This window comes from Pelecanus crispus, chromosome 3 (assembly GCF_030463565.1).
Source record: "Pelecanus crispus isolate bPelCri1 chromosome 3, bPelCri1.pri, whole genome shotgun sequence".
NCBI classification, from domain to species: Eukaryota; Metazoa; Chordata; class Aves; order Pelecaniformes; family Pelecanidae; genus Pelecanus; species Pelecanus crispus.
This window is the reverse complement of record NC_134645.1, coordinates 96191848-96204716: the sequence shown is the minus strand read 5'-3', so window position 1 is coordinate 96204716 and position 12869 is coordinate 96191848. Positions and strand designations below refer to the sequence as shown.

General features: G+C 39.1%; 1 protein-coding gene across 1 annotated transcript in view; it reads right to left on the bottom strand.

Annotated features, from left to right (window-relative positions):
• The window catches only part of IMPG1 (interphotoreceptor matrix proteoglycan 1), a 68475-nt gene that overhangs the window by 39092 nt on the left and 16514 nt on the right, over positions 1-12869 (bottom strand). Inside the window, exons 3-7 of the mRNA XM_075708310.1 lie at positions 10586-10752; positions 10344-10372; positions 7631-7698; positions 6514-6605; positions 3358-3504 (exon numbers count right to left, since the gene is read on the bottom strand). Coding sequence (XP_075564425.1) covers positions 3358-3504; positions 6514-6605; positions 7631-7698; positions 10344-10372; positions 10586-10752 — 503 coding nt within the window. The remainder of the gene's footprint in view (positions 1-3357; positions 3505-6513; positions 6606-7630; positions 7699-10343; positions 10373-10585; positions 10753-12869) is intronic.

The following is a 12869-nucleotide window of genomic DNA, read 5'->3' as shown; positions in this document are numbered from 1 at the left end:
GCTAAGGACTGCTTATGCTAGTCAAGGACTTTTCAGCTTTTCATGCTCTGCCAGGTACACAAGAAACTGGGAGGGGGCACAGCCAGAAGAGTTGATCCAAACTGGCCAAAGGGCTATTCCATACCATATGATGTCATGCTCAGTATATAAACTGGGAGGGGTTGGCCGGGGAGCAGCGATCGCTGCTTGGGAACTGTCTGGGTATCGGTCGGCGGGTGGTGAGCAATTGCATTGTGCATCACTTGCTTTGTATATTATTATTATTATTATTATTATTATTATTATTATTATTATTATTATTATCATCATCATCATCATCATTATCATTATTATTATCATTATTATGTTGTTATTATTACCATTACTATTTACTTTATTTCAATTCTTAAACTGTTCTTATCTCAACCCAGGAGTTTTTCTCACTCTTACTCCTCCAATTCTCTCCCCCTTCCCATCGGGGTAGGGGGAGTGAGCGAGCGGCTGCATGGTGCTTAGTTGCTGGCTGGGGCTAAACCATGACACAGTCTCAGCTGCCCTCTGTGGTATCAGCATTGCCCAACTATATTTGGTTTGTATATGCTGCCTGTATTACCTGTTAATCAGCAAAATGAAGTACAAAATACAGCTTTTCTTTAATAATGTAATTATGTAAATCAGTGATGATCTAGTTCATAATAAAGCAAGTCAAACAACATGAATCAAATATTTTTCTCATTTTCAGCAGTTTTGGTTCATGAATAATTTTGTGATTCAAGTCACCTTAACTCTACATTGTTAATTATTTAGAAATATTAACCAAATGCAGGCAGATTTAGATTATATGACAAATCATTTATAAATTAAACAGTTTTACCTGTCTTGTACAAAGAGAATAACTCCATATTCAGACTTTAGGATAATAAGTGTTTTTATCAGCACATCAAGAATTAACAATGTTTTGAGATCCAGCTGATTGATCTTTTGGTCTTTCCCAACTGTAGCAACATTTATACAGCTAAGTCAAATGAAATATTTTATTCACAACTACTATGTCAGAGGAAAGGGATTTTTTTTTTTTAAGCACAGTTCCACAGTTCCTTTCTGATTCAGTTCCTGGTAATGTTAACTACCAGGCAAGACATTGTCTAAGCCTTTCATCTGTTAGCAAAGCCTGTGGAGTCGAGGGAATACAGCATTTGAAAATAAGTGAAAAAGCCTTTTGAGGAATCAGGTCCTTTTAATTCATCATATCACTTAAAAAGTATACGAGCTAATGTGGAGACCTTTCCCCTTCCTTAGCTATCTGATTCTGTACAAATCCAGCATACATTTAAAACTCATTCATCCGTGCATGAGAGTTTGTCAGAACTGGTAGGGAATGGGCAGTCAGACCCACAGCTTTCTCTACATCTCTAACGTAGGTTAAGTGAAGAAGTAGCAGAAGATCAGTATATTATCACAATACCAGTTATCAGCCACACTGTATCAGCCTAGATGTCTTTTGCATCGCAGGAAGCTGAAGTCTAGTGCAGAAAATGGCCTACCATCTACACTCCCCTTGCCCACCTCCCACAAGAGAAGAGTAGGAAAGGAGCTGAGGCAAATACTTCATTTTAAGCTTGGCCTGACTTAGTAAAAGTGGTGCAGAAGTAGCAATTAGACCATGGGAAGATTTTAAATGTTATTCATGTGACTAATGTTAGCTGAAAGTAATGGAGATCAAGGGCCTAAATCACTAAGATGCAATTAATTTCCTTGAACTTAGGGAAGCACTATCATTTTAGATGACTTAAGGTCATCTTCTGCTCAGTTGCTGGTTCAAAAGAGTGCAGCTCTCATATTTGAGAGGCCCTTGCAGATGTGTTGGACAACCTGGGGCACCTAAAATGGCACCAGACGTCCATATTTAGGCAACTGAATCCCATTTTAGCCATGTTCTGCCAGCTGACTTTTGGCATGGGCCCTGTTCATTGTCTTCTTGGTATATCACATTATATCAGAAAAAAGTTCATGCTTTCTTTTAACTGTATGCACATATGTAGCTTCCTATTCACTACTTTTGCCAAATGAATCTTGATTCACTGGGTAGCATAAGCATCTGAATCTGCATTCCATTTTTCATGTGATTTTAAATGTCTGTTGTGGTATACAGTTGTACTTCTGAACATCTGCACTGTAATATCTGCTGTAACTCTTCCCTCTTGCCATGTCCTGCAATGAATCAGAAACTGAGCTTGGAACTCCATGGCCCCAGCCTTTGCAAGGGCTTCTCTGGAATTTGTACAAGAGCACATGTAGCTGGATAAGGTTTTACTTCTGAATCCAATCCCCTCACTCCTTTGAGTGCACTTGTAAAACTGTCTTGTATCAAGATTGCCCTCTGCCTCCTCCATGACCTATCTTTGGAGGAAAACACATCATGTGTATTTCATGGTACTGGACTACAAATCATTTTCTATTCAACATTCCATGTCAAGAACAGTTTTGGACTCTCTAAAGTGACAGATGAAATTTCATGACAATGGAAAATAATTTAACAATCCAGAAACCTTGCATTTCACCCCCTCCTATTAATGAAATTGATGAAATAACTTCAAAGTCAGATTGCTGAATTACATCATTATATGTGTAGTAAACAATGTCTGCTGGCAGTTCTGTTTTGAGGATAATACTGGAAATCTCCAGGGAAGCCACTTTTTATCAGCTCTGCCAGCACATCTTTCACCATTTTTCTATGCATATCTGAAACTGAACCAGGATAGTGAAATAGCTTGCACTAAGGAATGCTCATGAAACTGATGAGAAGCTTTAGTTAATTTTACTAAGAAAACCTTTTGGGAACCTCAAGTCATTAACTGCTATCTATTAAACTGATAGCTGAACATTCATTTAGTATTATTAATTATATGAAAATACCACAAATGTTCCAGTTCTTACAGAAACTGTGGTAATGCACAACAAAATGACTGGAAGTCCTTTGAAGAATAGTTCAGACAACAGTAGCTAATTACTTCTAACATTTATATTACATTTCTCATTAGGTTTATTGTAGAAATTACATTATGACAAAGTACTGTCCATGAATTCCTGATTAAGCCCAAATGATATTCCTAAAGTTACTCTGTTCATCAGTTATCTGAGGCTCTACTGCTGACAAAGACGTTGGCTTGTTTAGCTTGGTGGCTGAACAGATGCCCTAAACGAGGGGAAAAGCTGGCTCTATATGAAGGAAAACTGAAGGTCTTGAGACAATAGGAATTACCTATTCCAAATGAGGGCAGCAGATTCTAGTTCTGTTTCATGGTGAAGGTAGTTTCATATTATGAATCTCAGCCAAGGTACAAAGCCAACATTTTGGCATTTGCTCAGCCTCCTTACCTGTAGCTGAAACTTGGCAGCAAGTTGTTGGTACTGTGGGGAGTTGGGATCATTAAGTTCAGCTGTGTACTCCTGATCAGTGAGAGTGACACTGAATTCTACCATTTGCTCCACAGGCAGCTCTGGGACTGTATTCGTTCCCAGCTCCTGGAAAAGAAGAGGAGAGGAAAAAAAGGGGAGAAATAAAACCAAGTGATTTTCCTCCCACATTTCAGTATTTAATACATAGAAGTGTTCCCTTTTAAGCCTGTCCCCAAAATAACTTTCTGAACCACATCATACGAAAGGTGAGGGTTCCTAGCCACATCTGTTGGCTTAATTCTTCTGCCTTTTGCAAACAAGTTTCTATTATTATGACTTGAGAGTTGCCTTTCATATGCATAAATGAAGGTGATGAAGAGAATCAAGCCATTTCTTGCACAGAGACTATTACCAAGACTTTTTGTTTCCATTATCATTAAAGTCATATAGCTTTACTTGCCACTTTGGAGGAAAGTGTGTGACATCAAGGAAAGTGACAAGCAAATGCTAAAAGCTGGTTGGTATCCTACCCCCAGAATACCCATGGTCAGCCAGAGCAGACTGACAGACTCTGTACTGTTTCATGTTCAGATGCTTGTATTTGGTTTTTCCTGATAATAAAGTAGAATTAGCCCTACCTCTGTTATACCTTTTCTGTGCAGCTGACTTTACTGCTATTAAAAGTACTCTCACTTTGCTTATTGTTTCCCAACACTATTTGCAGTTTTGGCCTACGCTTACTAATTTTTTCCTTTAGTAACGTTAAACTCCAAAAGCCAATTCATTTGTAGGCTACGATGTGCTGGCCACAAGGAGAAGAGCCACTATGGGTGCATTCAGAAATATTTCCTAACTCATCTTAGATATAACAATACACATTTGCTAATTTTAAGATCAGGAGGTATCTACCATTTCTTATTCACAAACAGAGCTAAGCTTCAAATTTCAAGTCTTGGAAGGAAAGTACTTGAAGAGGTGATGCAGAGAGGCCACCCAGCAAATTCTTGGCTTCTGCCAATCTCTCAGTCCTTCTTCACAAAACTTGTTACTAATGTTAACACATACCATCTCTGCGTCCCACTGTCAATGTATTTTATTACACAAAAGAGCCTTTTTTATTTTTTTCTGAATAAAACATTTCAGGGTTCTATAAAGTTTGCCTGTTAAAAATATGAAGGTCTTGGAACACAAAATAAGTTTTTCTTTACTGCATGTACTGCATACACATTGCATGTTCATACTTATTAGCAATATTTACATATTTGGTACTCTTTAAAAACTTTTTTTATATTTTTATTTGTTCAAGGGCAATTCTACTTTCAGCCAGGCTTTTTATACCTTGGATAAAAAGCCAAACACAACAAGAGCAAGGCAACAATTAGGAAGAAACTGGCCCAAACGAGCAGCAAGCTCATCAGCCTGAATCCCACGGAGAGGTGGGGTTTCCACTTCTGCTGCCGGGCCGGTTGGCATGAGGCTGCACATCTGTCCCATACATAAGACCTAGGTTTTTGATGGCTTCCAAGAATAAGCAGAACAAGAAATATGTGCAATTACAGTGTGTCAGGGGATAAGAGAGAAAATAAGATGTTAATATAATAAAGAATGACTGAAACAGAAGAGAACACTTTCTGCACCCATTGCTTCTGTGTAACTCAGCTCTGCTAAGCCATTCCTTAGGATGCCTCTGTTTTAGAGGAACAGATGTTTTGTGTTGTATATAAAAATATGGCTCATCAGTTAGAGAAAGAGCATTCTGTAATGTTCTATCATATAAACAGAAGATTAAGGAATATGCACTTTCTGTATAGTTGCTCTATTACTTTTGAGGAGCCAGCCTTTAGGGAGCTGGTCACAAAGGACCGGGCTGAGAAAGAATAAGGAGACCTATAACATGGAGGAACTGGTTAATGCCAATCTCCTGGTACATCTCAAACACCACAAATAAGCGATTTTAAAACCATTTTCTCCTCATATTCTACCTGCTCTTCCACTCCAAAGGCTATGACACAAGTAGGTAATACACAGTTGAGAATATTGAGATTATTTTGCTTTCTTAGATCCTGAGGATGTAATAATTTTGGACAGTACATGTAGCATTTATCTGGGATCACTCTGGTGCAATTCCCGTGCCAGAGTTGAGAATCTTGCAGAGGTGGGACGGAGAAAGGTGTCAATTTGCCAGGGATGTGATGGGCGAAGCTTCGGCCAGCATTTCTGCCCTCAAATTCTTGGCGGCGTCAGCACCAAGACCTTGTGTTCACCCAAGCAGGGAGGAGGCGGCATGAACCTCTTCCTACAGCCAGTACGCACACACAACAAAAAAACCCAGAGTGGCTTTTTTGAGGAGCTGCTCTAGAAGGGCAAACTTTTTAGAAATCGAAAAACATCTCAGCAAAGTAGAGGGGAAATGCAAGGGGCCGTTTCCTGCCTGCTGCTCCTCAGCAGCGGGGTCCACCCTGGGCCCTCAGGCTCTGCTGAGGCCTCTGCCTCTCTCCAGAGGAAGGTTCCGGAAGGTTGCCTGAAGCCACGCAGCTGCGCTGAGGGCAGGGCTGCCTCCCTGCCACCCCCAGGCACAGCGGCCAGGACGGGGAAAATAACTGCCCCTCCTTTCACCCCCACCTGTCTCAGACGTAACCTGTGGCCTGTGGTAGCGGCTGTAAACCTGCGGAGGAGGGGGTAGCCCCCTGTGCCATGCTGCATGGCTGCTCTGAGGAGACTTCAGCAGATCCCCCGTTTGACAGCTGGCTGGCTGGCAGGAAAAAGGCAAGAAGGTCCAGTCCTATCCCCTGCGTTGTGCAAAGCTCAGAAGGTATGCATTTTTACATTATTTAATGAAGAACAATGTTACAAAATGGTGCAAAATAGGCAACAGGCCCCTCACTAAAAGAATTAAGACTCTGCCTAAAAGCTGGTTGTCATATTTTTATACTTTCTACCACGTACGCAAGAAACATCACACACTATTCCAGTACAGAAGAGACACTAATAAAACCCTTCAGTCCTACTAGCAGTAGCAGAGGGGAGCGCTCATTTTATAAGCACTAAGTGTTTGTAAGGCTTCCCCCTCATTTCTGCCAGCTGAACTCAAAAAGGTGAGTGAAAAAGTGGGGTAGGAAAACAGGCTGCCCTCACCTTCACCGGAGTCTTCGTGTCGTTAACAATTTCGTTGAGCAGCGTGCCGTTAGGTACCGGTGCGTATGGAGAGAGGGATGCGCCAGGGGAGCCTGGGGGCAGTTAAAGTAAAATCAGGCAAGAACAGGTTTGCACATCGAGAATCTTCCCCTTTCTCTGTTAGTCAGGTATCAGCTCACTGGAGAAGCTCTCCTTATGGAGGGTGTGTTTGAGCGTAAGCCTGGGCCAGTGAAAGGTGGTTGTGACTTATGGCATGGGTAAAAGTACTACTTTTTATACAATAGATGGCCTTTCTTTCCAGGTCAAAACATCAGTAACGTTGCACGTGTGTGTGACTGAAGGCAAAAATGGCACTGACTATGCATCAGTAAAATTGTGTGAATTAAATAATAGTATTTGATAATTTCCTATCATACCTCATTACATATCACCAAATGTCTAAGCTTGATTTTGCCAATCGAGATCTTTGTCTCTATGATAGCCACCTTTCTTTAGGCCTCAATTTAAAGTAACGAGGCTTTGACAGATTTTTTCAGCTAGAGCCAAAATGCTGGAAATCACAATCAATAAGATTGTTGTATTTGGTCCTCATAAAGATATGTGTGCAGGATGTTTCCTCCTTGAACCAAAATGCTCATGTTTACAGATTTTTGTCACTACATAAATTTCTAACATTATTTTAAAGAACTGTAGTACACAACAGTATTGGTAGCTCTAATTGGAATAATCTGGTCAAATCAATGTCTTGGCATCACTGTGACTTTCTGGCTAAAGTAATTATTTTCATCCACTTGCTTATTTTGGCTTACAAAACGCAGCAGCTGACACTCTAAACGTTATTTCATAACTGAAGCAAAATTAGCTCTACTCTCTACAGGTGAAACTAGGAAAACATGTGCAAGACTGAAATAAACCTGGAATGCTACATTTGAGTAGCAGGCACACTATAAAAAATGTTTCTTATAGATTATTTTCCTAAAGCATTTTCATTGTACTTCACTGAACTTGTCATGCTTCCACTGCATTCATGAAATTACAGCTTTCTAAGATCTATGAATCACTGCTTTTAGCAATTCTATTTAATGGGCAGACACACAGCAAGCAGGTTTGATTTTACCTGTAGAAATGGAAGGAATGTCTTCCAGCTTTTTGCCACCTGTTTTCTCCGTGGATATTTCATCTTTCCTATCAATCAAATAGAAATGAGTGATTTAATGATCAGCATGCTGTACTGGCAATGGCAAAGGTGTAAAAAAAATGTAGAAATGACCCCTATATTAAGTGTATTTCAAATGAGAGAAGTTATTTCTAATGGAATATTTGATAAGCTGGATAAACAGGCAATGGAACAGTAGATCATGTTTTATATTCCACAGTTTATATATTTCCTTTCCTCTCCTTCAATATGGTATTTGCTCTTACAATGAACAAAAATACTGATTTGATATATTCCTCCACCAAGGACTACCAATCCTGTCACGATTCTGCTCATGAGGTTTCATAACTGATTTTCTCCAAGCAAGCAGAAAGATGGGGTCACAGAGATTAAATCAGTGCACAGGGTCTGCTTTTTCTCTCTTTGAAGTCTATGAATGGTTGACCACTGACTAAAATGGAAGTCAGATTTCTTGTACATTATCTAAACCAACTATTGTCTCCTTTGCTATATCTCATCCTATCAAGATAGTTCAGTGAGGGCTTTGAGTGTCTTCCAATTTTAAAGCCAATGGACATTTCATGGTTCCAAGGGTGTTTCATATTGTTTGGTGTGAGGAGAGGATGGGTGGACTTATTTTTTCAGTGGTCAGCCTGCGTTATAATATCATAAGGATGCTTCCAACTAATGACAGTTTCAAATCAGATTTCTGTATCAAGATTATTATCATCTGTAGGAATGTTTATGTTTGGATCTGGATGTAATATTAATGGGTTAATGTGTACCATGGTCCTCATGGCAGACAGCTGAAAACTCAAGTAAGAATATGGTGGGTGTGATGTACAGATTGTCTGCTTTGTGTCACAGGATTTGTTTTTGTATTGTTGATACTATTTTCTGTTGTAAGTTTTACAGTCATGTGCTGGTAAATAAATTTTGTAACTGTGACTGTTAGCTTGCCTGAAAAGCAGAAGTGGTGTGTTCGTATAAGTACATTTTATAATAGATGTGTTAAAGATTCCTGCAGTTAAGGCTATAGAATAATTTTGGCTCTAAACCTAAATTTTTATTAATTTGTAGCTTTTGGAGACATTTAGATTCTTAGATAAGAATCTTCTAAGTGACATTTTGAGAATTTTCTTTCTTGAAATTGGGGGGTGAAGAATTTCAGTTGTTTCAGATTCTGAGTGTGGAAAAAACCACAGCATAAAATAAAAAGCCCAATCATGGAAATAAATGAGGATAGACTTCCTCAAAATTCCTATAGAAATAGCTATTATTAAGGCAGTGTGTGCAGGTGGAGTGTTTGTGAAAACTGATATGAGTGAAAGAACTAAGGGCATTGCAAATGTGTAGTGTGGTGTTAATTGAGGCTACATGAAGCTTGTAGCACAGACAGAAAAGATGGCTGGGCTGCACTTCCATACAGGACTAACCTAGATATTTAATAACATAAATAAAGAACATGAACAACTCCTGATTTACCACATCTTCTGGATATCTTGTGTGGTGAGAACTAAAGTATTATTTGTAATGTTTTCACAATGTTATCTAATTATGTTTTGTGTCTTTAACTGAAGACTGATCTCTCTACATGTAATCTACAGAAGATACAAAATGTTTCTCAAACCACACAGTAGTGAAGATGAAGTCCAACAATGGATAATCATGGCTGCCTGTATTTGCAGCTAAAATACGAGTAATTTCATAGAATTTACTTCACCTTCTGAATTGTGTCTAGGTAATACCATACTGTTCACAAAGAGCATAAGAACTGTGAGATCAGTCACTTCACTTATTGCCTTGCTGCTGCTGTTCGCACTAGAATGTGTGAAAAGACCTCAATTTGGACTTCCAGGGGAGTTTAATTAGGCCCTACATCATTAAAAATACGTTTTTGAGAAAGAAGAACACTCAAAGCTCCCATGTCATAATGAATAAAGATACATAAGACCTCTGTGATCATGAGACGGTATAACATATGAATGGAAAAGATTATTTGCTGCACCTGAAAATCTAAGAAAATTTGAAGGAAAAAATAATACATTAATCAGAGAAACCGTGGACAATGATTCGATTTGCTGTACTATAGTATTTATAAGCAGAGAGGCAGAGTTCAGTATTGTAACTTTAATCCTGCCATTCTCAGACTTCTGAGCATTGCCAGGAGCAAACTTTTTTTCCAAGAGCTTATGGAATAAAGCATCACACTAGTTAACACTATCATGACGGATAAAAATACAGGGGAAAGCTAAAGTGAAGGCATAGAGTTTTCGTATTATTGCTTGATGTAGCCTCCCAGATAAACTTTTGTTAAGCTCTCTGACTCTCCTTTTGAGAATTACAGCAATTGTGGGTAATCTTTTGGCACACTCCCAATCAACACTAGTCTAACGCAAAACTGTGGCTCTGTCAGGGTTTCATGCTCACATTAGTCTCAGAAGACATTCTGTGGTGTCTCAAAGTGAACAGGCAACTCAGACATTTGGCCACCTTCATTATTTGTGATTCCATTACTGTGTACTATGATACATACAGTATACACATCTCACAGCACACACCAAATACACCACAGTGCTATCTGTGTATCTGCTCACATCCACGCACATCTACACATATCTTTTTCAAAAAAGGCAGTAACATCAAATGGCAAGGTTCTACTTGTGCTACTTACCTTTCCTGGAAGGTTCTATGTTTTACTCGCTGCGAAAAGATTAAGAAAAACAGCATTTTACTAGTGGGTGTATCCAACCATTGAGCAGAAGCCTGTTAGCGCTTTCATTTACAGTACTTTTATGTTTGCCTTCTAACACATGCCCCCTCCTCTTCCTGAGCAATACTTTGCCCTTATAGAAGCAGATGGGGAGGGACTTGGAAGTCTCCTCCAGTTTCTAAACAAATGTCAGTGATCCTTACCCGTTGGATTATTTCCAGGTGCTCTTGGGAATTGCTGAAGTTTTTGCCAATGTCGAATATGCAGAAGGTTTCCCTCTGGCAGGCAGTAACCCAGTTCTGATATTCAGAAGTATCAGGAATCCGATCCAGAAAAATACGAAAGGCTTCCCACACAGCTTCCTGGCAGACTGAGTAAGAAAAAAGGGGCTGGGGATGGATGCTTTGTACTAAAAAGGAAACTTGAAAGCCTTTTTAAAGTGATTTGGGATTTACAGATTTTACTGTACTTAGTAAACAAATCCAGCTTCTAGGTATTTTTAGATATTTAGGTCTTTTAGGTATTTTTGAGTTGACAGTCATTTGCCTTTATGCTGAAGGATTAACCGTCTTTGAATTAAGCTAATTTCCCTTATTTTGAAAAAGAGGTTAATTTGGCCTGACATCGTCATCATGAATAAGGAGCAAACACAAAGCACACTTCCTTTACCTCAAAGGTACATACATACAAAGGTACATACTGGACGTTCTAGTGAGAGCAAACAGGCAGGTAGAGAAAAAAAACCAACCTAGCAGTCATCATACTTGGATAATCATAATTTTAACTGTATACAAAGGTTTTGTACATTAGTATGGTTAACTATGCATAGAACAAGCTGGACAGAACATTTTTAAGATTTTTATATTTCCCACACATAAAACATTTTAATGGAAAAAAAATATTTTTTAAATTCAGCAGGCTAAAGTGATTTGATTATATTCCAAATTTTCAAAGTAATTAGTCTTTTCAAAATCTTCAGGACATTCTGCAGCAGGTGCATGCTTTTATGTTTTTTTAAACACCTTTGGAAAAATTGAATGACTTAGTATAGGTAAAATTCCTTTGGAAAGAATAGGATTTCCTTCCTCTCTACACAACTGTACACAGTCACTTGCTCAATGTTAAAATATCTCCTCCATGGTGATGAATCACCCCGTTAAACGTCAGGCTACATCAGACAAGATTAACAGGTACTGTGGCTGCAGAGAGAACAGTAGCGTTCTGCATCATTTGGGGAAACAAAAAGAACATAAAGAATATAAGACAGTGGGGGAGATTTTGAAAAGGTGGTATTCAGGAATGGCTCTAAGGGAGCTTCATTTACTGGATGCAAACTGACTTAATTACATCAGATTATGTAAAATACATAATGGAGACTAATACTTTTACATAATTCTTTTACATATTCTCACTCCTTATGCAAGAAAGCTGTGAAGTTCAGCTGTAGTATGCTACGAAATATGTTAGAATGCATATTTGGGCTTGGCATCCAGTTTTTTGATCCTTTTTCTAGCAGTCAGAACTCTGTCAGGCATTTCAGGCAAAACTTGTAAAAAATACATTCTTGCTGCAAAGACCTTGGTCTCTAGCACTGTGAATGAGGATCATGACATGCATGAGTACGTGAGGGAGGGGAGAAAGCAGCAGCAGCTAGGTTATAAAATGACTGCTCAGAAATACTTCATAGGGTTTACTTTCCCTTGATGATTCTGATAACACAGGTCTTAGATATGTCTGCAGAAGTGCGTTTTTGAGAGTCATAGATGGCCAGGTGGGGCTACGGTTCTGAGTGCACTTTTACCAACACCTTGCTGAATTGTCCTCTTTTTTGTAAGTTGAAACCATTTCTAAAAGGTTCTGGAGGATGAACTGTTCCCTCCTCCAGACAGCTACTGCCTATCTGACTAACTATACTAACGTCTGTGGATTTCTGTTCAGATACCAGCCCTTCCCCACACCCAAAATATTTGGGTTTCACTTAACTCACTTCTGACAGCCTCAAACTAAACATAGAATGAATCCTGGCTGCACGTGAATCACTGAGTGGTCCAAAGAGATCCTCAAGCTAGCACAGAGCCAGCCAGGAAGTGCTGTTCTGTGTGGACTTTCCTGCTTAACTGCAGAAATATCCACTTGTGCATGTTGTCCCCGGCAGAGTCTGTGAACACGGTTATGTAGGATAACCAACATGGGTTGGTGGCTGCTAGAACCAATGTGTTTTGAACAGAACCAGTTCAGTTTAGCTAAGCTGTTCCTATACCTTCCCATTCATGGGTGACTGCCTCTCTCACTGCTTGTTGATTCCTCTGGTATTGTTAGAGACAACAAAGCCAGCTGTATTTTTGGCTTTGTGAAAATATAATGTATACTCACTCAAGATGAAGGAACACACTTCTTGAATATGTTGTTTAAAGCTAAATGTTTTTAGAGAAGGGGATGTTCAAATGTATTAGAAAAAACATTTTAATAAAAACTTGCTAGCAATTT